We start from the raw sequence: 25,843 nt of genomic DNA, 5'->3' as shown, positions 1-25,843 counted from the left end.
GCATCATAAGTTTAGAGTCTATGGTAGCTACATGTCTTTTAATCACAATATCTGGAAGGGAGAAGGAAACCTTCTATAGCATTCCTGAGAGCCAGTAAACTAGTTTCAACAGCTTCATAAACGGTGCCTTATAAACTCACAGGCCAGTGCCTCACACTGTGGGGTACCTCTCTTGTGTAGAAAGCTGTATGCTAGCTGGGCAGCAAACTGAGTCACTGCAACAAAGAAAGGAATACCAGATAATTGTCAATAAATAAATAAAGGAAAGAAAGGTAATCTTTAAGTGTAGTAAGAGTCAAACTGAAGAAAGTCAGTAAAAATAATTCTAGTTTGACACAATACAAATGACAATAAATTTGCAAATAATATGGCACAAATTCTCTTCATAGTCTAGGTGCTTATGGGTCAATAGCAAATGTTTGGAAAAGTTTGTTATATGGAATATATGAAGAAAAAAGGTCATTTTAAACCCAAATGGATTTTTTTTTCTTCCAAAGACTCCTAATCTACTTATGACAGGAGGGTGATTGTATTAGACTTTTGATGTTCTGGGTTAACATACTGTACCATGACTTACTGACAGCCATAAAGCATGTATCATAAAAAAATCAAAGGAAGAACTCAAAGAAACAGGTTCTGGTACATCAATAAATTTGGGAAAATCAAAAGATAGAAGGAAGAACTCAACTGTAAGCGAGTGAAAGAAGTCAGGTCATGCAGGACTGGATTTACATAGCTTAATCTAGCTCAGCCAACAGAAGATAAAACATTTTGGGACTCCAGATATTAAAGGAAACAAACCAGCTAACAAGAACCTGATCACCTGAAAACGTGTAAGGGTAGAATTTGTACTAGCAAAAAGGACTTTCTCACTGCACTAGGGCAAGGTGTTCCATTTAACACTGATACAGTTTTCAATGTCTGTTTGGCATCTGTGCTCTGTTTGAGGGATAAGAACATGATATGTAGCAAAGTTCAAAATTCCCAGGGGAATTTTATAAATGGAAAAGATACAAAGGGAAAAACAGATAGGCGTATTGTTTGTGTATATTAAACGTATTTTAGAGAAAAGGACAAATCTGTCATTCTAATATAGTATTATAAACTAGATAAAACAGAAGCATTTGTATTTATTCAGCTGACAGTTTGTGATGTTTATTTTGACTATTTCTTTAGCATGTGTTGCTATGATATTGCTGGATGTGCTAGCAGTTTAATTGGACAGACTCTGTTGCTTTTCTATAGTGACTCCAATGAGAAAATGGGAAGAAAATGGAGACAGTTAGAAACTCAGCTGAGAAATTACATCTGAGAGGTGTGAGTAAATATCAGCCATGATACTAGGGGCAGAGAAGAGGGCATAAAGGAAACATGAAAGTAGTATGTTGATAATTAGTTAATATGGGTATATGTGTATGCAGGAATTCTAGTTTTGAAGCTCCTTCCAGAATAAAAAAGTAAAATGTCAGCATGAGTTAGAATTACAGTAAGAAAAGACATGCAACAAGTCACCAGTGCTCTAAATACTTACTGGATACCTAGAATGTGCCAGACACTATGTATGTACAGAGATGGATAAAACACAAGTTCACCCACCACTAGGAGACAGATAAGTAAACCAACAATTACAACCAGCAATAAAAGAGCCCAAAAGAAAGATGCCATGGGAGAAGAGAATCTCCTATCCTGAAGGCACCATAAAGAGTCTGAGCAAAGGAAAAAGAGTGGACACATGATCCAGGGAAAATTCAGTGTGTAGCTGAGTTAGGTACTGGAGTGGTAGAGTAAGTATGGTGAGAAATGAGATTAGGGGCCAGATTGTAAACAGCTATGTATGTCATGTTTTTGAAGTAAGCAGGGATATATTTAAAGTGTTAGATAATGCCATAATGAAATATGAATTCTAGAATAACCATTCAGAAATATCCAGCATAGATTTGGAGATTAATATAATACAGTTCAGAGATGGTAATGAGGCAGTGAACTAAACTGGCAGTAGGAAGAAGAGAGAGAAGATCACAGATTTGGGGGAGAATTTGGGATCTTATGCTTAATAAGATATAGTTGGTTAAGAATTGGGAAGATTACAGAATAATTTCACAGTGATACCATTCTTTTGAATATGGAATAGGAATAAGAAGTTGGGTGTACAGATGTATATCAGGCAGAGATTTAAAACTGCAATCGAGAGAACTAAGTCTGGTTAGCTTAAGCCGAAGAGACAGAGGAAGAGAGAGAGAGAAAGGTAGAGAAAGGAAGCATATGAGGAATTTTAAAAATCAGGAGAAAAAAATTATGATTTCACATCATAAAACAAAACCTAGGGCTGCTCTTAAGTCGGAATAGCAAGAAGATTCTATTGAAAACACCACAACTGGCCCATTCAACTTAATATTCAAAACCCAGGAGACTAGAGCCTTGATAACTGGCTGGGAAATCATGCCACCCACACTTTGGCAAAGATAGGGCAGGCGATTTGATTCAGAGTTTTGCCAACAAATAACAAAACTCACTGCTCACATTAGGTTGCTGGTGGGGATATGGAGTGCTAATGTATGAATTTAACCTGGAAGATGAAATAAATGAAGAGCAAGTTACGTTACACATACAAAGGCCAACGCAGGGACCATAATGAAGTCATGGTCTAGAGTCATGAGAGATAACTGGGATGGTGAAATTGCTGCTGGAATTTAGGGAAATGTGGGTCTTTATGCCCAGCAAATATGGGTAGTTAGCATGAGGGAATAAATAGCCTAATTTCAGAAACATTAGTAAAAGAAAACAGCTGTGGAGACAAAGTTCTTTTTTCTGGCAATATAATGAAGAAAAAGTACTTATTAAATACCAACTGTGTTAATGGCAGATTCAATTGTTACAATAACACCATACAAATTAAACCTAGCAGGTTCTAAAATATAAACACAGAATAAATAGCTCTTTACATGGTGTATGATTATATCATTCATGTCACTACAAAACCCAGACTTCCAAGGGTAGTTGCTGATAAGAAGACATAGGACTCAAATTTTCAGTCTACGCAAGTGTTTCATAGTTTAATTATGAGTTTGCAGTTTTGCAAATGTCATAGTACCATCCTCCTTCCCACTGTAAATTCTGAAGTGCTCCAGATCCACATATTGAAACAAATTCTTTATAGAATTACTCAGCACGACTCTGGCTTAAAATACTCTTGTAATGAATTTAGAGTTATGCATGCAGTTAACCAATTATTAACAATGAGCACAAATTGTAAGAAATATGTATATGGGAAGCATTCTGATTAGTTCTTTAAATAAAAAAGTATTTTAAAATTAACTCTGTTTAATCATGAGGAAGTGAAGCTAACAATACACTTCCAGTTCTAGAAGCAGGATTGCTTGATCTCAGCACTAGTGACATGCCAGAACGAGGCCAACTGTACCTCATGCTCCCCAATGGTGACCATCAAAAATGTCTCCAGTGTTGCCACATGTCCCGTGGGGAGCAGATGCACCGATGGTGAAAACCACTACTCTGGAGAAGTGAAGCAACACCTTTTGCTCACTGCTTCAGGGAAGTGGCCAGGTCCTCCCACTTGCACATAAATGCATGGAAAGACACCTACCTGCCTGATAACTATGCAAGTTCAGCTCATGGTCTTGACATCAGAGAATCAGCTTGTACAGTATTTTATCATTGCCTGATTATCTTTCACTAGAAATACACTTATGAAGTGACCTGTAACGTATGCACACTGTGGAGTAAAGCCGATTCAGCCCCCACTGTCTAGGAGGCTAAACTCTCACAAGCGCAGTTCCTTTTTCCATGACTTGATACAAGCTGTAGGGGTATATTTTTAAATAGTATTAATAAAATAGATAAAATATTTTACAACAGTAACTTTCATATGTCATAATTTCTGGTTGTCCCTTTACAGAATAAAATTATACATGCATTACGTGTACTTTGATTCATCACATTTGGCCAAAGTTCTGAACTTCCTATTCTGGTACACAGAGTAAGGATAATTATCACACAAAGATGCACTGAGCAACTATTATGTATATAGTATAGGGATATTTGGGAACACTGGTGATATAAAAATGAATACAGTGCATTCTGTGCATTTAGGAGCTGAAAATTATATTAAGGGGGTATTCAAGGTATAATATAATTATAAAACATTAAATATGCATATAGGGAGTGTACACTGAGAAGTGCTTAACTGTAACAGGAAGAATGGAACTATTTGAAGAAGCTTGTATCTGAGATGGGACCAGGAGGAGGGACAGAATCTCAAGTGCAGGAAGGTAAGAAGAGGATTTCCAAACTGAAAGAGAATCTTGAAACTCATGAGTGTCTTGTGGATCATGGTGGTACCTTGGCAGCGGCTAGTTGGTGGGCACTCTGAGAGACGATAGTGGGAAAAGGGAAACAGAACATGAGATTAGGAGGATATTTAGCGCATAGTAATGGCTTTAAATGGGAAGAGGTTAACCACTGAAAATTCTTTGGTAGGTAAGTGATAAAATCAGATGATTCATTCTACACAGATGGCCCTGGCTTCAGCACTTAACAATGGATTTGTAAGAAACGTGCCTGGAAACAAAGAGAACAGATGGGAGATTACCATGATAGCCAGGAAGACATGAACACTGGTCTATAAGAGAGGGAACAGACTCCAGGGCCTCATGAAGATGGAACTGACAGGATTTCATGGCTGACACTCTACTTGAGATCGAAGAATCAGGAAGGAAAATTCAGCGTCTCGTGGTAGAAAGTAAATTCATCTTTGGAAACAATTTTGAATTTGAATTTGAATTTGAACTATCAGTCTATTGTCTGTATGGTGATTAATGTTCAGCAGGTGAAAATCCTAACCTCTAGTTAAGAGAGATTTTTTTCCAAGAAATAAAGATGTAGTGATCATCTCTAGAGCTCAAATACTGGAAAAAGCTGGGGTTATTGGGAGAGACATTATAGATGAAGATGATAAAAGCAAACAGGAGAACTATGAAGGATGAGGCCATGTAAATGTAAGTGAAGGAAGAAAAGCCATGCTCAGTGACAGGGATATAAGCATTCAAGAGAGGCAGAGACACTCCAGGAGAAAATGGGACATGAGAGTGAAGGTGAGCACTTTCTAAATGAAAATGTACCTTTGTGAACAAAGTTGGAAAGTAAAAGGAAAATTACTTTTTTCCCTACCTGATCCCTTGAGAATTAAGAAACTTTCAGTGAGTCTTCTTATTTTCATGACAATATATTTGTTCACATACGTTCAGTAAGAATCTGTTCTTGAGACAGGATGCAATTAGAAACATTGGCTGTATTACCATGACTTTGACTGGAATATCGTATTTGAGAGAGATGCTCATAGACTCAGATATAACAACATGGCTTCAAGAAACTGCTTGGAAAAATCGACCTGGTACTTTGCTTACACGGTTTCAGCAAAGCAGTCTTAAAAAATAATGTATATGGTCAATCATTATTCTTGCTTCACTTGTAGAAATAATCAGGCAGAGCTTTATACAAACAAATTAGTTTTACTGTGATTATATTTGGTAAACAAATGGGGGTAACTATAGAGAGAAAAATCATGTTTGCACCTTCATAGATATTAGATGCTAGTCCTGTTAATTACATCTGAGGTTTTGTTATATATCTGTAACCTTGGAACTTGAATTTTTCTAGTTTTCCCAAATATCTAGCTATGATTCACCAAACTAATGTTTCCAATTTTCTCCCACCCTTCTGATCTGGAATCACTAAGGACAAAGGCAAGCTTAGAGCCCCACTGGAAGGGACGTCACCAAGTACCCCTGGGCACTGACACTGCTGCCACACTACAAAGTACTGACACACATCTCACAGTTCAGGAGGACTCCACCCAACACCTGGTCCTGTACAAACGCTGGAGACACTGAATCACACTGACCAGGAAGAGACGGAGCTGATGTCAGTGTAGGTAGACTGCTTCCACCCAACATGCCAGACCAAGATTTCTCCTTTAATTAGGAGGTTGGGATTAGCAGACACAAACTATTACATATAAAATAGATAAACAGCAAGGTCCTACTGTACAGCACAGGGAACTACATTCAATACCTGTAATAACTTATAATGAAAAAGAATCTATATATATTATGTGTATATGTGTGTGTATGTGAATATATATAACACTGAATCAATATGCTGTGCAGCAGAAAGTAACACAGCGTTGTAAATCATTATATTTCAATGAAAAAATAAAAATAAATAAATAATAAAGACTTCCTCCTTTAGCTAAACATGAAAATCTTTCTTCTGTTCTCTCCCTCTCTCTGTCATTGTCCTGGGAAGATAATGCCCTCATTTCAATATTCCAGGCATTGCGAAGGGTGGGGACAGGGAACCTCTAGAATTTAGGATGACTCTGTATTTCAGGCCAGGAGACTGTCTTCCCAAATGTGCTAAAAACATGACTGACCCCTGGCTTGGACAGGGAAACACAGCAGTCCCTGTGAATAAATCCAGTCCCTGTACTTCCGTAAGAGGAATGAGCTGGGCCCCGACAGATCTTGTCTTTGTCTGTGGTGGTTATCATTTGCCTTGGGCCTTTGAATGCTGAGAAGGCTGGAGCACAGCTGGGCTATGCCTCTTAGGCTGACTAACCATGCCCCTAATGGTTCTAGAAAAGGCCAGCCAGGAGGCATTCATGATTTGAGAACTGCTTGCTTTGGCAGGGCCCTGCTTCCCTGGTCAGGAGTTAATACAAATGAGGACACGATCAGGAACTTTTCCTTAACACTTGCAGACATCGCTGTCTGACAAAACTCCTTGGAATCTCAGGCCAAGCTTGTTTTTGAGAACAGGATAGCTTTTGATTGTCTTTTGGCTGAGCCAGGAGGTGCCTGTGTTGTGATGTACTTGCTGTACCTGGTGTGAGCTTCTGGGGAAGCTGAAACTCAGTCATGGAAGATCAATGACCACTTAGCTTAAAAGGCTGACTCCTTCAACAGTGCTTTCCTTTGATTTGGGTCTTGGGGATCATGGCTCTGAAGCGCACTCCAAACATAGGGAGTTTTCCTGCTTTTAATAATCACAGTAGGCTCCCTGGCACACCGCATCCTTTCAAAAGTTTTAAATGTATATTTGTATGCACTGACCAGCAGGGAAATATCTCCCTAAGACTAGAACCTCAGAAAAGCAATGAGAATGACCAACTTAGAGATTGTGAATCTGAAGTTGTGGCCTGTAAATATCACAGGCGCTCAGCAAAATCATCAGGACTTACGATGACCACACTCGATAAAACTGCAAAGCAGTAGCTGAGAGTAATGCTAATGCCTTAAATTTTGATCGTCTTTCTCAGTTAGGCTGACAGTCTGATCAAAAGGGGGCACTGTTAAAGAGAAAAAACACAGGCCCAAAATAGTGCTACTTGTGCTAAATCCCATGATACCAAACCCAGGTTTAATACTTAACATGACTGCAGTTTCCACCTTCTTCTCCAGAAATGTACCAGTCTGGAATTTTCTGGCCTGCACCAGTGAAGTCATCTGCGACAAGGGCCCTCTCCACCCCCAGAGGAAGAAGAGGCAATCTTCATGAAAACACTCTGCCATCACCACCACCCCCTAAAAAAAGAGGAAGTCCTGGGCTCAAAATCCTTTCTTTTCTTTGGTTCATAGCTCCAGTGCCCCATCCCCCTTCCTGTATAAACTTGCCATGTTGTACCACCCCGGGGAGCACCCTCCTAGTTCCTAGATGGGAAGCTGCCCCATTCACAAACCACCTAATAAAGCCAATGTGATTATCAAATTTAGGATGCTATTTTTCAAGAATACTCAAATACTGTATTTCTCTCTCTTCCCATTTTTATGTCAGTTATTCATGTCAATTTTGTCAGATTTTTTGTGTCAAATGGTCCATTATCATTAGCCTAACACCACTGAATCTTTTCAGTTCTTCACTTTTCTTTTACTCTGTATACAAATGTAGCTATTAAGTGCCCCTTATTTTTCTCATAAAATTTCTTTCATGTATATCCCTTCTAATCCATTCCCAAAGGCACTACAGGTGTAGAGGCTCTGAAAACCCTTTGTGGTGTAATTACAAAGCCTTGGTGACCTCCTAACCTGACCTTCTTACTTTCCGCTCCTACTTTCAGTATCTTGTTAGGAGGTTGATCATCCTATAACTTGACTGAGTTTAATTGGCTGTAATGGATTTTTAATTCTCATTCCTCATGAGTCTGGATTAAAAGATAGTGTCCCACCATGTGAATTCTCCAAAACATAACTGGCCTAAAAAGGAACTTGTTTTGCACCTTTTTGATCCCTTGGTGTATGCAAGGCTTTGGTTTCAGGAGCCTTATTTGGCACCTAAATCCACGGATGCTCAAGTCCCTCATATAAAATGGCACGGTAGAGTCGGCCCTCTGTATCTACCAGTTAAACCTACCAGTTGATGCCTAATCTGTGGATTCAACCAACCATGGATTGAAATTTGATTTGCAGTTGGCTGAATCCTTGGATATGAAACCCACGTATCCTGAGAGCCAACTGTGTGTGTGTGTGTGTGTGTGTGTGTGTGTGTATGGAAATCTGCATGTAAGTAGACCCCTGCAGTTCAAACCCATGTTGTTCAAGGGCAACCGTATTTAAATCCAGACCAGTGGTTTGTCTGTTTTGATGCCCCTCTGTTACTTTTTAGAGCCTCTCAAGTAAGTGTGGGCACCTTTTCCTCTTGCTGCTACTAGAGGAATGTTGAAGTTTCTGATTTCTTTAGAAATGCAAATAAAAATGTAAAAACATAACTCCTTCTGATACAATCCTAACATGGCTTGAGGGCTAAACAGAAATGAGTATGTTGACCTCAGTAACCTGAGAGCTAAGGGAAGCCAGGAGATTCGCATCTATTTGAAGACAGTGAATTCTGGTTCCTGACAAGAGAAGGACCATCCTATTACAGTTAGCACATTTTGCAGTAGACTTTGAAGTTCATATGAACATTCCTGAAGGGATGATGGTTCTGTAAGAACCATGCAGTCAGAAAAGAAAATTATTGCTCTTAGTTTAGCAAGTAACTGTATTCCTCAAATGAAAAAAAAATTACCCCCTACTCATCCCCACCCCTCTTTTCATCAGGGAAATGCCTGCTGGTGATGTGGCTGGGGTGAAGCTGGACTGAATGGTTACTTTTTGCTTTGCATTATAGCTTATTACGTGAAAAAACAGAGAGGCTGGCTCAAGACATCTCTGAATCTGCACTTAGTTAACATTATGCTACTAAAGCATCATGCCTTACATCAATCAACTCCTTTCATATTTATTTTTAATTTATAGCCAGTTTTTGAAAAATGTGCATATTCTACCCACAGCAACCAAGAATGCTGTAAAACTAATCCTACTCTAAAACATGCGAAGGAAATGAAAAATACCTCTCAGAATCATTATTCATTTGTTAAAATGCAATCTTTGCCATATATTCCACACTTGACTCTCTAAACCAATGCCTCAGGTATAAAACTTATTCTTTGGTTAAAATCCAAGGATTTTTTCACTTAGAGAATTGCCCTACACTGTCAATTTAATTACTTCACTCTAACCTGATTTTCCTTTTATTTTCATACTTTAAAAAATTATGTTTAGAAGAGATGTAAAGTTTCTTAAGATATTTATAATTAATCATTTTGGTATCAGGTCTGATTAGTAAGATAAATTAATAAAGATCATGATGACCTCCAGCTGGTTATTCTCATGCTGAAGTCAGACCTGAAACCAGGAAATCATTCCAAGGATGATCTTTAAGACAAAGAATACCAGAGTCTGATCATTTTTCCTATGAGATGAGCATGCAATTATCAAAAATGAAATCACACAAGTTATCGAAAATAGTCTCACTCGTTGCCTAGATTGGACACCCCAGGATGTTGATTTGAGATCACAGGCGGTATCAAGTGGAATCACGCCCTTCCTTCTTGAAATGGGCAGGAAAGATATCCACAAATGTCTCTCCCCATTTAAGAAACAATTAATCTGTTGACAGAGTTCCCAGAGGGAGCTAGTGGTACTCCCCATTCTCTCCTGGAAACACCCACAGTTCATAGTTAATGTAGCTTGTTTTTGTTCAAGCTTTGAAGCAAATAAAAGATACTTTACTTTCTTTCCTGGCAAACCTTTCCTCGCCCCCCCACCACCAAATACAGAACAAACATAGAAATGACAGTGACTATCTTTGTCTTTGACTATGCTGTTCTGTCACAGTTAAATCCTATATATTTGTTTTCCTCTCTGGACCTACTGAAATGACTTCTATGTAGATGAACATGACGGACAATAAACTTGTGCAACTCATAAGATTAAATGAACATGACTGCCTCTATCTGGAGGATAAAAAGTCCAGTCACCCAGAGATATTTTCTTAAACTATTAAAATGCAAGAATACTTGCAAGCTTAACTTCTTCCTACCTATTTCTAACTCCCTGCCTTTTAAAAATAAAAGTAATCCAGAACTTACTCTGCAAGTGGATTATTTTGCCCAGTATTTTTCTGGAAAAGCACTTTTAAATGGATTCCTTGATTAAGAGGTACAGACTGTCATCTATAAAGTAAATGTCATGGGGACATAATGGACATGTAGGGAATGCAGTCAATAATGTTGCAACAACTCTGTACTGTGATGAATGGTAACTGGTCTTAGTGCTGTGATCATTTCACAGGGCATAAAAATATCAAATCACTATGTTGTACACCTGAAACTAATATAATAGTGTATGTTAATTATAACTCAATATAAAAAAAATAAAGGGCTCCCTTGAATGCAAAGAAAACACACAGAGTCCATCAGAACTATTGTATAAGAAGGCTATACCTCTCATGGTGACAAAAACCAATTAAGGAAGAACAAAAAGATTTGATAGAGATAACAGATCTCCCTCCTTCGGTCCACATAAACATTTTTCAGTGAGAACAAACCAAAAGAGAATTGAGGGTACTTCACAGGAGTCCAGGGTCTTTAAGGCAGCACACTTTCGATTTCCAATACCTACTCTGTATCCATTACGGTGCCATGGATGTCAAGTCTCTCTGCTATGATAGAGTGTATGCACAAACTTTTGAATGAGAAGAAAGTACTATCCTAAAGAAAAACACTGGCAAGTAGCCACTGTGAAGAGTAAAACAAGGAGCAGACCATATCAGCCCACAGACAAATCCAGTCCCCTTCCAGCAATGCCAGCATCCTCACTGTCCCCTGTCTCAGTACTGAAATTTTACCCTATTAAGGCCAGATACATCCGAGTGCATTAGCACTTGTTTCCTCCTCTTACATTTTCATTTGCCATAGAAGCTGAGCTACAATAGCTTCTTTGTTCAGATTAAACACAAGAAAACTGTGAAAAGACCCAGGTGTCCCTGAAGTATGAGGCAGCCAGGAAAACGGAACCCCAAATGCCCATTTCCTTGAACATGGTATAGATGTTTAATGACTACTGTTATCCTATCTGCCCTTCTATGTTCTTTTACTTTTCTTCTTTTTTGATTAGAAGACTATTACATAAATGTATTCTTACTGCAAATCAATTAACCAGGTCAGCAATATAAAAACACAATGAGATAAAACAAGGAACGTTTCTATTGGGGGCAGTATTGTGGCTTAGAAATCATAAACGACTTTTGTAATGAAAAAGGGGAAAAAAAGCATTGGATAAAATATCTACCTTCTAAATGGATTGCTGAGATGACCCAGAGGAAAGGAAACTATAAAGCACAAACCAAAGAAAAAGCAGGGAATGCAAGGTAAACAGGAAGGACAACTTTTATCCTGCGGGTTTCTGTTAAATCTTGGAGACCCACTTTTCCACTTTCATGGCTTCAAGGCCTGCTATGGAGAATCTCATAAAAGACAGAATGCAAATGATGACCACACAGGCTGGCCCTTGGGTTATGGATGCACCGGAAATAGACATGCCAAGCAAAACATCTCGGCGAGGCCACTTGAATGGCTATGATTTAACACTGGGTGAAGAGGGGAAAAAAGTCTCTTGTAAGAATTTATAACCTCCGGCTGGCCTTTCCACGACTATATGGTCTGAGTTCATGCTCCCTCTGTGATTCAAAATATTCTCAAAGAGAAATTTAAATTGAAAGCGTTTCCAGACTGCTTGGGCTTCCACGGGACTGAAGAGTGTAAAAGCTGTCTGAGCAGTATGATAAAGCAGGGGAGGAAGGACTGAGGGTCTCATAATTCCTTCTTCAGACTTTCAACTGAACCTCCTGATTTCAGCCTGGCCCCTCGTCTCACCCTCCTCTGTCTCTTGTCTGAAATCCACCACCTCTCTGGTCTTATATCCAAGGAGAATAAACCTCCAGGCTCCTACAAGAGCAGGAAGAGGTAGGAGCCTGACTGTGCAGGGTGAAGGGCCAGGTATGGAGGGTGTCTCTGCCTTCCTCCCATCCACTACACACACACACACACACACACACACACACACACACACATGCACACACACACACAACCTTGCATAATTCCTTCTGCAGAACGTGATGCCTTTCTGGATTTGGCCAGACCACATCACCCTGTTTCTCTTCAGCCCCCATACCTTCACCTCTGCCAACACTTAGGTAAAATCCTGTTCTCCAAGGTACTTTATCTTGTATCTCCATCCACTTTCTACATCATACATTATGACTGAGGTTTTGGGAGCAATTTTATAAAGGGGAACTCACTGAACATTATTTTCCTTGCTGGTTTTGAAATAATTTTAGAGAAAAGACGAGTGTAGAAATGTCTTTGCTCCACTATCTTCAAACTGGAGACCGAACCTACTGCTTTAAAAGTGCAAATTTCCCCAAAACTAACTACTAGAAATTATCTAATATTGAAGTATAATTTGGGGAAAACTCAAGTAGGTACCTTGCCTAGTCTAAGGACTATCACAGCCTTCCAGTTAGACGCCGTTTAAACTGAGATCCAAAGTAGACTATGTCTAAGACAGTAAAAATAATTTACCATTTTGTGGTAAGATTCTATATAATTTGGGAGCAATGTGTCTGCAGAATGTACTAAATGGCTTTGTAATCAAAACCAACCATTATAATATTCTAGTATCATGGAGCATCGAAGTCTAGGTCACTAGACAGTGTTAAGTTCTGCCCGGCACAAAAGTGCCTTCTTTAAAGCACTTCATTCACGTACATCGTGCTGATCTAGATATTTTATAACAACTTTCCAACAGAAATCAGGCACAAGTCTTGTAATCACAAGATGGTATCATTACAACAATTTTCTGTCATAGGAAAATAAAATGTTTTCAGGAAGTGGTCCCTTCCATGAATTTACAGTCCCTGGTTAGCTTTGTAGCAGCCCTGAATCATACTACCTTGCAAATCAAATTTACACCTGCAAATGTTCTGACAGGGACATCATTTCCAAGATGTAACTATTATGGACCGAACTGTGATCCCTGAAATTCATATGCTGGAGCCCTGACCCCCAATACTAACATAGTTGGAGAAAATTAAGACTGCCAGAGGCAGTCTGCTTTCGGTGGGCAAGGCTAGCGATGCATCCTCACTGTCCTACCTCGAGGGGTCTATCAACTTTTCAGCCCTATTTCACATATTAGTTTGCAGGAATCTTGATCCATTTTCCATCAACAAGTTATCACACTGGCTCATTACCCTGGTGACATTATGCTGACTGGACCTAGTGAGAAAGACAAAACAGCTACTCTGGACTCACTGGCAAGACATTCTCATGGCCGAGCATAAGAAATAAATCTGAGAAAATTCAGGGGCACTCTACCCCAGTGAGATGTCTGAAGGCCCAGCGGTGTGAGGCATGCTGAAATCCCCCTTCTGAGGTGAAACATGCTGTTACTCCTGGACCCTCCTACAACCAAAACAGAGACACAGCCTCTATCAGATGTGCCTTTGCAGATTTTGGAGGCAATACAGTTCTCATCTGGGTGTGTTATTCCAGCCCATTTGCCAAGGGATCTGAAAAGCTGCTGGTTTTGAGCAGGACCCTAAACAAGAAAAGGGACTGGAACAGGTCTAGCACAGGCTGCTCTGCCACTCAGACCACGGGGTCCAACAGAGCCAGTGGTGCCTGGAGTGCCAGGTGGACATGGTGCTGTTTGGGGCCTTTGGCAGGTGCCCACAGGTGGACTGCAGGTCCTTGGACTGAGGAGCAGTGCCCCACTGTCCTCTGCAGACAGCTAGTCTCCACCTGAGAAACAGCTTTTGGCTACTGGGCGTCAGTAGAGACTGAATGCTGAGCTGTGGGCCACTAGACTTACCAGGCAACCTGAGCTGCCCGTCACGAACTGGGTGTTACCTGACCCATCAAATCATAAAGTGGGGCATCCACAACAGCACTCCAGCATCAGATGGAAGTGGTATCTACGTGTTCTGACCCATGGAGGCCCTGAAGGCACAGTAAGTTACAGGAAGGAGTGGCCCAGCTGCCTTCTATGTTCCCAGCTGCACCTACGTCCTCACAGGGAGTTTCCTACCTTCAGCTGACACAGGAAAAGAAGACGTGGGCCTTGTTTACAGACGGTGCTGCGTGACATGTCGGCACAACCCCTAAATGGACAGCTGCGGCACTAGGGCCCCTTTCTGAGACATCCCTGAGAGATGGAGGTGAAGGGAAGTCTCACCAGTGGACGGGACTTGAAGCAGTGTAACTGGCTGTTCACTTTGCCTGCAGGGAGAAATGGTCACATGTATGTTTACGTACCTATCCGCAGGCTGTGGCCAATGATTTTGCTGGTTGGTCAAGGACTGAGAAGGAACATAATTAATGACTAAAAATATAGATTTTTTTAAAACTACAGAAGGCTCTGTGGGTTGCGTTGGTGGTCACGCTCCTGGCCGGATGCCGGGCGGAGGTGGAGCCGGAGCCAGAGGTGCAGCTGGGGCAGGAGCAGCCCGAATGGCAGGGCAGCCAGCCCTGGGAGCTGGCTCTGGGTCGTCTCTGGGATTACCTGCGCTGGGTGCAGACGCTGTCTGACCAGGTGCAGGAGGAGCTGCTCAGCACCCAGGTCACCCAGGAACTGACGGCGCTGATGGAGGAGAACATGAAGGAGGTGAAAGCCTACAAGGCGGAGCTGGAGGAGCAGCTGAGCCCTGTGGCCCAGTAAACCCGGGCCCGCCTGTCCAAGGAGCTGCAGGCGGCGCAGGCCCGGCTGGGCACAGACATGGAGGACTTGCGCAGCCGCCTGGCGCATTACCGCAACGAGGTGCAGGCCATGCTGGGCCAGACCACCGACGAGCTGCATAACCGCCTGGCCTCTCACATGCGGAAGCTGCGGAAGCGGCTGCTCCGCGACGCCGAGGACCTGCAGAAACGCCTGGCCGTGTACCGGGCCGGGGCCGTCGAGGGCGCCGAGCACAGCGTGAGCGCCCTCCGCGAGCGCCTCGTGCCCCTGGTGGAGCAGGGCCGACTGGGGACCGCCACCACGAGCACCCTTGGCAGCCAGCCACTGCGGGAGCGCGCTGAGGCCTGGGGCCAGAAGCTGCGCGGGCGGCTGGAGGCGGTGGGCACCCGGGCCCAGGGCCGCCTGGACAAGATGCGCGAGCAGTTGGAGAAGATGCGCGTGAAGTTGGAGGAGTAGGCCAGCCAGATGTGCCTGCAGGCCGAGACCTTCCAGGCGCGCCTCAAGGGCTGGTTCCAGCCCCTGGTGGAAGACCTGCAGCGCCAGTGGGCCGGGCTGGTGGAGAAGGTGCAACAGTTGGCTGTGGGCACCACCCCCACACCTGCAGCCAGCAAGAATCAATGAGTGCCCGGGCATCCGCCTGGGGCGCCCCACTACTGCCCAGGTGCCCCCTGCCTCCCTCCAGCCTACGGGAGGCCCTGTCCCTGACCCAGCTGTCCTCCTGGTAGGCCCTAGCTTAATAAAGAGTTCATCAAGCTTCACCGCAAAAAAAAAAAAAAAAAAATTAGAAAATTGATGGCAAGGAAATTTAGGAAAGTGGTAGCTGGACAGACTTCTCTGAACAGGCAAAAATGTGAAAAATATCTGTGTGCCATGTGAATGCTCCCCAAAGGGTGACCTCAATTGAAGAAGATTTTAATAATCAAGTGGATAGGACAACCCAGGCTGTGGATAGCAGTCAGCCTCTGTCCTCAGCTATGCCATCGTCCAGCGAGCTCACGAACAAAGTGGCCCTGGTGGTAGAAATGAACTTTAGGCATGGGTTCAGTATCACTGACTTCCATTCACCAGGGAGACTCGGCCACAGCCACATCTGAGCACCCAGTCTGTGCAGCAGGGGCCAATGCTGAGTCCTCAAGATGGCACCGTTCCCCAAGGTGATCAGCCAGCTACATGGTGGCAGGTTGATTACATTATACAATTTCCATCATAGAAGGTGCCGTGTCCTGTTCTTACCAGAATAGGTACTTACTCAAATAGGATAAAAATTTGCCTTTCCTGCACGCAGTGCTTCTGCCAAAACTACCTACTACCCACGGACTTCCGTAATGCTTATCTACAGTCATGGCATTCCTCACCACGTTGCTTCTGATCAAGGAACTCACTTCACAGCAAGTGAGGTGCAGTGGGCCCAGGCTCATGGAATTTACTGCATCTTGAAGTAGTTGACTGGAGATAATGGTTAAAAGGTTTTTGGAGACTCATTTCAACACTGGTTAGGTGGCAATACCTTGCGGGGCTGGGGAGAAGTTTTCCAGAAGCATCCAGTATATGGTGTATTATTTTCTCCCAGAGCCAGGATTCACAGGTCTAGGAGCCCAGGGGTGGGAATGAGAATGGCACAACTCACTATTACTGCTAGTCACCCACTCGGAAGATTTCTGCTTCCTGTTTCTCGGCGATCTTAGGCTATGCTACTCTATGGGTCTTCTTTCCATTAGAAGGAATGCTTCCACTAAAAGACAACAACGATTCCACTGAACTGGAAGTTAAAACTGTCACCCACCCATGTCGGGCTCCTCATGTCTCTGAACCAACAAGGAAAGGAGTTATAGTGCTGGCTGGGGTAACTGATCCTAACTAACACAATGACCTATGCAGCAGGAAGGGAACAATTCTAAACATGCCTTTTAGGAGACTTATGAGACTGGTGGTATGCAGTTGGTCCTACAAGGTCTGATTTTGCTACATATATCCCTTTAGCAGCAGAGTATTGGATTTTAGAAAGAAAGCACTTCTTATCAAGCCTCATATCACTGGTATGAATGAAACAGAAAAGTGAGCTATCTGACGAGTCTCTGAGTGCTTTTCAGAGGTTTTGATATGCCACACCTTCTAGACATGGATGATAAAAGGCTTGTCTACCCAGATCCAGAAGCCTATTCACAATGCCTTCCGGAAATTTTAATAGTTCCTTTGTATGCATGTTACATACAAAACACAAAGTAAGTACCTCTATAACAATCAAGTTTAAGCCATGATTAGAATGATTAATTAGTTCATTCAACAAATATTTAAGAACGCCTAAGAAGTACAATATACATTATTGGGTCCAATCTTGACATTTCCTTCATTCCTCAGCTAATATTTGACATGCATTTGGAACATCAGCATCAGAATGTGCTAATGGCTGAGAACAGATATTTGCTTCCACTGCATTAGTCCTTATGTGCACTAGCGAGTTATGGTGAAAAGATGGTCTAATAGCAGCATTTACTAATGCCAAACTTAAATTCAAACACGAGTAAGTATAAATAATCCAACCCAATATTATCACAACTTAACCAACCAGAAAAATAGAGCAACAGTTTATAAGAATAACATAATGTTGACTTACCTTTGAAGAGAAAAAACATTTTAAAGTTCCCTTACCTCTGGTTTGTACCCCCTTTCTGCAGGCATTGCTGGTGCCCATTATCCCCTGCCTGACCGACTTGGGCTCTAAGATACTGGAGCTCCATTTCTGTGGCTTCCACCTGTGATTACAAAGAACAGCAGACTAGACATTTCACCAGGGCAAACATATCAAAGAAAGACTTGAAACAGATGAACTGGAAATCCGAAAGCATAACGAGTGAACTTCAATAAAGATGGAATTGAAACCAAATCTATAAAAATGGACACAAAAGGAAGTGCTGGCACACACTAGGGATGGCAGTAGGACCCTCTGCCCCAGATCCATGGTTGATGCAATCAATACTTTTTTTTTAATGTGGATATTTTGCACACACATCTTAGTTTACGTAGCAAAGTGATCATAAAAAACATTTGACACACAGATCAAATCTAGAGGGCTTAGCTCTTTATGAACTTAACACTGTCTAAAGAAAAACAATAAAAGAAAATAAAAGAGAGAAAATCCCTATGTCTCACTGGAGCATGAGAGAATCAAGGTTTGAACATCTGAAAATTTGGGGTGCAAAGCTTCACACGATCTTTTGCTTTAAATGCTTCATAAGTTGTTGCCTAGAACTTTGGGGTAACTCAGATATCTCAACAGATTATCAAGTCAAAGGGCAGTGGGGAACCATGGGGACCTATCTTATGTAATAGCTCATCTCGGGGAAGAGGAATGGATCTGTCTCTGAGGAATTACCCATATTTCTATTCCACAGAGGAAACAGTGTCTAAGGAATCCTTCTGGTTTTCCAGTATTTGTTTTTAAAGCCAACAAAATTCTCTATTTTTATGACCCACAGGACAGACTATGACCTGTGCCCTTAAACCTGTGTCTTCAGAATGTTTCAGAAAACTTGCACCTTAGATGGAAGGACAGATTCTACTTTTTCACTAAGGACATTTTTATACTTTTTTCACACGAGCCAATACCTCTGGTAAGAAATGCAACTTCAAAAAAATGAACAGAAACATGAAGTAAAAATATTATTGACCAGTTTTGCCAGATGAAAAAAAAATCTAGAGACCTTTTGTTTATCATTGTGCATACAATTAACACTACTGCATTGGATACTTGAAAATGGTTAAGATGGTAAATTATGCATTATGTGTTTTAAAAAAGAAGTCTCAGCAAAAGGAAAACAACGTATACTAGAGCACGAAGCAGGATTCCTTTGCTCAGGAAAAGTCACCTTAAAGGCCCCTCTTAGTTATGTGAATGTAGCTTCACACAAGACATGGAGATCGCTTGGCAGAGCCAGTCATTAACATCAGTGCTCACCACCACTTCTGCCCCACTTAGATTGAGTCTCAGGTTTCTTGGACAATTGGAGATAAGTGAGGCAGTGGCAGCAGATACAGATCATCTTGCAGAACCAAGCAAAGTACATTGAAATGTAAAAGTGAAAAACAAAAGGTATCACTGATCTCATTCAAATGGCCTCCATATTGTGAAGAATTGGGGTGAAATCAGGAAACAGCCAAATAGAAAAACATGTCACATTTAAGGAAACCACCTATTAATTTCAAGTAGTTACATGTTTCCTTCATAGATGCATAAACTCATTAAGTATAATTCCAAAACACAGAAACTGCACTGGTAAAGTGGTTTAATCCGGCTTTTCAACTTTTCATTCATTCAGATCCCTCAAGTTCACAAAAGGCTTTCTTAGACCAAAGTGAGACCAAGGAATTCATTCTAGTGAAGTGCGCTGCAGAGATTGAAATAGAAGGAAGAAATTTTCAGGACTCTCCTGCTAGACTCACAGTTTTAGAGTAAGACTGGGCTCAGAGAAGTGAAGTGACATGCCTGAGATTGCACGAGTCAGGGCCGGCCAGCTGTCAGTCCTAAGTCCCCAGGCGCTCAGCCACAGCCTCCTGGTGACACCTTCATGCCCAGTCTATACAGGGCTACATGGTGTCTTCCCTTTTGCTTATGTTAGGGTCCAGGCTAGGCCACCCCAAAATGTGCCTCAACTGCACGCTGATTATTCTGAATTAAAGTTATTTAAGAAATGACCAGTGCAGGAGGGACATCCTGACCTTCCTTTCTGTCTCCCTGAAAGCAGGAATTAAATTGCCCATATTAAAGGTGCCCTCCCTGCACCTGGAGGAAGAAGGGCAGAGTTCTTCCAGAGTTGGGGTATTGGGGACTATACAAACCAACCTTCTTACTTCTTTAATTTACCACCCTAAGCCCAAACTCTGTTTAGATTCTTCACAGATTGAGCACCCAAAACCTACATTTCTTTGTCTTGTCAATTCTTCACAAATTTATTGTCTCTTTGTCTAAGGAGTATAAAAGCTGCCTGGTTTGGCCACTCCTTAGGTCTGATATCGCTGAGATCTCCATGCACATGAATTAAAATGTTTCTTTTTCTCTTGCCAATCTGTCTCATGCCAGTGTTATTATTAGTCCAACCACAAGAACTCAAGACAGGGTAGAGGGGGAACTTCTCCTCCCCAGCACTTACTAACTTTACATGCTGGGAAGTGCTCACATTCACAGGAAAATTTCTGTAGACATTTGGATTCAGCTTTAGTTCAGTAAACCTGTGAATATCTCACTTTAAGGGAGGAAGAGAGATGAATCAGAAGAAAATGATAAAGGTTTACATTAACTTGCCTTCCTAGCATACCAATGAGGGGAAAGCAAACCTAACTTGGCACCATATTGCTCAGAACGTAAGCATGCTTTACTAAGGGGCAGAGAATCATGCTGGTAACTTGGACACATACTAAACACATCTGGAGAAATGATACAATGATCCAGTCCATGCACAGTGGAACTGATTTCTGGGGTAAATGGCAAGAAGTCACTAGGGGAAACTAGTTCAAACATGAGTGGTTAAATTGAAGTACAACCGGAGAGTAAAGAAAGTAGACAACAGAAAGAGCTCACCAACAGTTTCTAGAATCTTCTCTGATTATAAGGGCACTGTGTTCATAAAAAAAAGTCTAATAATATTTTATTTGACTAATTGTTTTCAATGGGCTACTTTCCCTGAGAGCTCTTCTGCTGGGCTTGCAAGTTTCAATTATTTACATGTGGCATAAAAAGGTGGATACTGACAGTCTTCTTACAATGGCCCTGTGGTTGATGGAAAAGCTGGTCATCTGGGTTTATTCCAGGGTTTGTTCAACTCCTCTACAAACTGGTCATCAGATAGAAACAATGGGAGGAAAGAAGGATGAAACTGATAATAATTTGGACATCTTCAATGACATTCTAAACTTTAGTTGATGGAAATTCTTCTTGGAAACCACCCCCAAAAAAACAAAAGTAAATTAGCTGAGTAAATTAGCCCTTGAATTCCACAGCTTTAACATACAGTTTCTCAAATAATCAGGAGAAACATTAGACATTTTTGAAATCAGCAAATCCCAGTAGTGATTAAATTTAATCCAAAAGTACTTTAAAGTGATGTTTCAATCCAATGTTGAAAGAATGGAAGTTAATGACAAAGCACACAAAGGTATTGTGTTTATAAATAATAATCACCAACTTGCCAAAAGGAACATATGTATTTTAAAAACTACTCATCTTCTTTCCTAAAAAAAAATATTATACATAACTTAAACTTTTTTCCTAAGATTTCTTAAAATATGTATATGATTAAAATTGAGAACCAAAACCATTTTTAAATTAAAATAAGCAACTATTAAAGAAGTTCAAATCTGTCCTTGGTTCTTGATTAAAAGCTTTAGGATGAGAACAACAGAATGAGGTAAGGTGTGTGTGTGTGCGCACGTGCGTGCATGTGTGTGTGCGTGTGTGTGTGCGTGTGTGCGTGTGTGTGTGTTTTCCAGGTAAGGACCTCATCCTGAATCTCTTTGGATTCTGATCCTGAAAATTAATTGCCTGGTGGCAGAACTCCAGCAGCTTAATTACAGTCAAACCATGGTTTTGTTTTGTTTTTTTCCTGTTAATTAGACTTTCATAGTCTTTACTCTCTCAAAATACATTCAAGATAAGAGGGTGATACAGTGAGGTACTTGACAATAAACAAGATTACCTCTTTTTATTTCTCACTATGAATATTTCATACATTAACCATATCTTGTGTGAAAGAAAATAGGTCATGAGTTATGCTGAGATCTAAGGATTATTTTAGAAGGTGATTAATTACCGATACACGGGGCACAATGAGACATCTCCACACTCTCACTCTTCGAATAAGGTATCTGGGCATTCTTGGCCTCCGTTGGCTGCTTCTTGGATGATAATCCTGTATCGAGACTGTTTTATGGTGGCATTTCCTAAAGTAAAGGAAAAATAAAATTATAGTGCTCTTTTATGTGAATGCAGAGAAAAATCCAGGGTGAGAGAGCAATTGAAAAAAGAAAAAAAAAAGAATAGAAGAAAAAAGAGTAGGTGGGAAGGCTATCTGGGGAATGAGACTAACAAGCAAAGTCCAGGGATTAGGACTCAATCTCACTTCCGTGAGAAAGACACACCGCACTTAATAATTGTGATTTCAAACCTACATGCTCTAAAATGCAAAGATTGTTTCCCACTGTCTTAATATATTTTAATTCTTATTTTTATTGAGGTGTAGTCGATTCACAGTGTTAGTTTCATGTGTACAGCAAAGCAATTCAATTATACACATACACACGTATATTTTTCAGATTCTTTTCCATTACGCACAGCTCATTACAAGAAATTGAATATAGTTCCCTGGACTGTACAGTAGGTCCTTGCTGTTTATTTTACATATGGTAATGTGTATCTATTAATTCCACTGCCTTATTATATTTTAAATTAATCAGAGTCTATATTACCTATGCCATAAAAGTTCTATGGCGTAGTCTGAGAGGCTCCATAAAGCCAGTTTGATCTCAAAACAACAGCTCAGGGGCCTGAAGTTTAACTATTAGCAATTCTTCCCCCTCAGGTAAGTCACTTTCTTCTTCAGGCTACTTTTTATTATGCAAACACTCTTATTAAAATTAATACATTAGTATCATATTTATTTATGGGGATTAGCTTATTAAATGTCTTATTCCTCATAACCGGAGGTAATATGTGTCTAACTGGCATTTAGAGAAGAGGCACTACGGTGAAGACAGGACAAAACATTGTCTACTTGGTGATTTTGCTGAGCAGCACAAGCGTCAATAGGCACCTCAACCTAAGGACAGCTGGTGTTCACTTTAACATGGAGGCGGTTCACTTCATCATCTTAGATCCTTCTGAGTCAACAAGAACAACAGAAACCCACCATGGTGCTTTGCAACTATTTTAATCTTTATGCGTAAGATACTGCACTTGATACACAGATACAAATTCTGGAACTTACAACTACTCAGAAAGTAGAGGTGTTAGACAGCTACACAACAAGTTATGAGACCCTACAGAGTGAGAATCGTTGGACAGTGGTGCAGTATTGGGAGAGGACAGAAGACAGCGTAATCATTTTTAACTCTGGAAACCAAAGACAGTTCCTGAAGGCAGATTTTATTCTGGGACTTGAAGGCTGAATAGGGTGGTTTCTTTTTTTTTAAAGGCTGAAGCCATTTCAGGTCAAGGAAATAGTTTGAGAAAAGGCACTGAGATGGAAGGGTTTGTGGACTTCACAGAGAAAGACACTGTGTTCGGGGGCAGAGTTGTGTATAAGGCTCATGCCAGCGCACTTCTGGGGGCTGGGGATGAGCACAGAGAGGGCTGTAAGGAATGTGGAGAGAAAGAAGCATAGGAGAAAACTGAATTAGTTTTTAGTTTTGAGACACATAATGGAACTACCCATATGAAGAGGAAAATTTCTAGAAATCCAGCAAACTAAGTGGACCAAATCAAAAGGGGAAAAAGGGGGCACTTTTATGAAAATTCTATATTCACATGGTTTTTAAACAATTTTTAGTGCAGAAAGACTTCCTACAGTGAGAATCAACTGACCTACAGCCCATTCCCTGTCCTCCTCCTCCCAGAACATTCTGAACTCTTTGTGCATTTAGTTCTTCTGTGGTTACCTCCAAATCGATAAATAATATGTTTATGTCATTTCTTCCTGATTTATTAACGTTCGACATTACCTATCGACCTTTCGCTATAATGGCTGAGTATTTATTTTGCACCACCTTTCAACGTTTTACAACTATATCACTATTTTTATGCCTCTCCTGGTTATTTACAGACTTAAATAACCTGTATACATTTTTTCCATCCCACTCCTCACTCCTACCCTCCATCAGACCAGCCACCATGGTTCTAAAGAGCCTTCCTGGGGAGACAAGCGTCCTCTTCTCTTGCCACCCACTTCCTGCTCCCTGTGCCGCACCCTCAGTTTCTCCATCTTTCAGTCTTTGTCCACTGACTCTACCATAAATAAGTTGAGATCTCTCATCCATGGATGGGCCTCTTCTTTTGTTTTTGACTAGGAATTGGGGCTCCTAAAATTAAATTCTACCATTTTAATGTGATTATGAGAAGGGGAGACCAACCCACTTTTATAACCTTGAACTATGAGTTAAGGAGATCTTTTCCATCTGCTCCTTTTTTTTTTTCTCCTTTCTTTAACCTGCTTTATACCCAGAGATCTGACCATATAAGATATTTATTAGTGGCAGCCTTGTCCATTGGCTTCTGGCTGGCTTTGGCCAAAGGTGTTTTGGGGCATACAAAGGAAGGAAAAAAAGTTAACAAAGGACAGAGAGAGAGATGAGGGTATTTATTCCACAAGATTTAATCCTCGCAATCAACTCAAAGTTGGTTCCCTTGGTTCCCAAAGCCACAGTTCGTACAGAGTGCCACTGTCCTACAGCCACTTTCTCTGAGTTCTACCTACTGCTCCCATCTCTGTCAACTTTCAGGCTCTGGACCATCACTAGCCAGGCCCCACTGTTTGTTTACATTAACCCTGTCCACTCCTCTGTAACAGTTCCTTCATTAAATTTTCCCCAGTTACCCAATTTGAGTGGCTACCTGTTTCCCACAGGGCATGCTTATAAAGTCAAAGGAGGGTTGCTACTATTTGACGGAGAGGAATGGTATAATCAGCCCCTTTTTGAATGTAGTTAAGGCCCAGTAAGGAGTAGAGAAAAGAAAGCTAAATAGAAAAAAAAGTGTAATTAAAACAGTTCTGCATAATAATATACAAGCTATCTTCATTTGGGTGGGGACATTGTGGGTAAATAATTATGCCTTTAGGAAAATGTATCTTCCCCCACTTTCAATTAATTCTAATTACATCGTACTTACTCTGATGATTATTGTTTATCCTTAGAATGTGTACATGAATGTGGGTTTCTCTGTGTGTGTATGTGTGAGAGAGAGAGAGAGAGAGAGAGTGAGTGTGCTTTGTCCAAGTGTAAGGAGACCAGAAATAAAGATTGAAGACAATAAAAAAATGAATGGGCTGACTTTACCCCACCCTGAGAGAGAACAGGGATCAATGCCTCTCCCTTCACAAGGCATGCACATACACACACACACACACATGCACGCGTGCACACACACACACACCCCCCACCACACACATAGAGGTATTTGCTTTATAGTGTAATTCCATGTCAAATAATCTAAAGTTTTGGAAAAGGAGTTGCATTGATTATCATGCCCTAAAAATGTTCAGGTGAAGCTGAGAAGGATGGATTCTACAGGCAAACAAACTTTTAGAAATGAGGTCAGGTTTTCCCAGAGAGAAAACTGGTTAGCACTGTATGGGAATAAAGAAATATTTATGTCTTTGAAGAGAGAGAGAGAAACAAGGAAGGATCATAATACAGGGAAACACCACCAGATCTGTGAGATACCTGTTAAGAATTTCTCTTTGTAAGTGGTTGTGTCTGTGTTTCTTTTCCCCTAAACATTGAAATCTCATGAATTTTGCATTCAGTTTTAAAGGATTTTTCCCCTCCCTATAAATGAAAGTACCTCAAATTATGACCAAACTTACAGCAGTCAGTTATGCAGAACAGACATGATTTAGCTCATGTTATGGGAAATTCAAGGATAGGCAGTTTCTACACTTGGGATGAAGTCCATGGTCTTCTCACTTGACCTGTATTTGAAGGCAGCACATGGGTAGCAGTTC

General features: G+C 41.0%; 1 protein-coding gene and 1 pseudogene across 1 annotated transcript in view; one reads left to right on the top strand and one right to left on the bottom strand.

The window, feature by feature from the left end:
• Window positions 1-25,843, bottom strand: part of LOC140692167 (thrombospondin type-1 domain-containing protein 7B-like) — a 134,244-nt gene that overhangs the window by 75,564 nt on the left and 32,837 nt on the right. Inside the window, 2 exon segments of the mRNA XM_072956933.1 lie at window positions 17,784-17,887; window positions 21,938-22,067. Of these exon segments, the coding sequence (XP_072813034.1) occupies window positions 17,784-17,887; window positions 21,938-22,067 (234 nt within the window).
• Window positions 14,611-15,900, top strand: LOC140692168 (apolipoprotein E-like; annotated as a pseudogene).

Source organism: Vicugna pacos, unplaced genomic scaffold (assembly GCF_048564905.1).
Source record: "Vicugna pacos unplaced genomic scaffold, VicPac4 SAC-SAT, whole genome shotgun sequence".
Lineage (NCBI taxonomy): Eukaryota > Metazoa > Chordata > Mammalia > Artiodactyla > Camelidae > Vicugna > Vicugna pacos.
The sequence above is the reverse complement of the archived record's forward strand: the minus strand, read 5'-3'. Positions and strand labels throughout refer to the sequence as shown.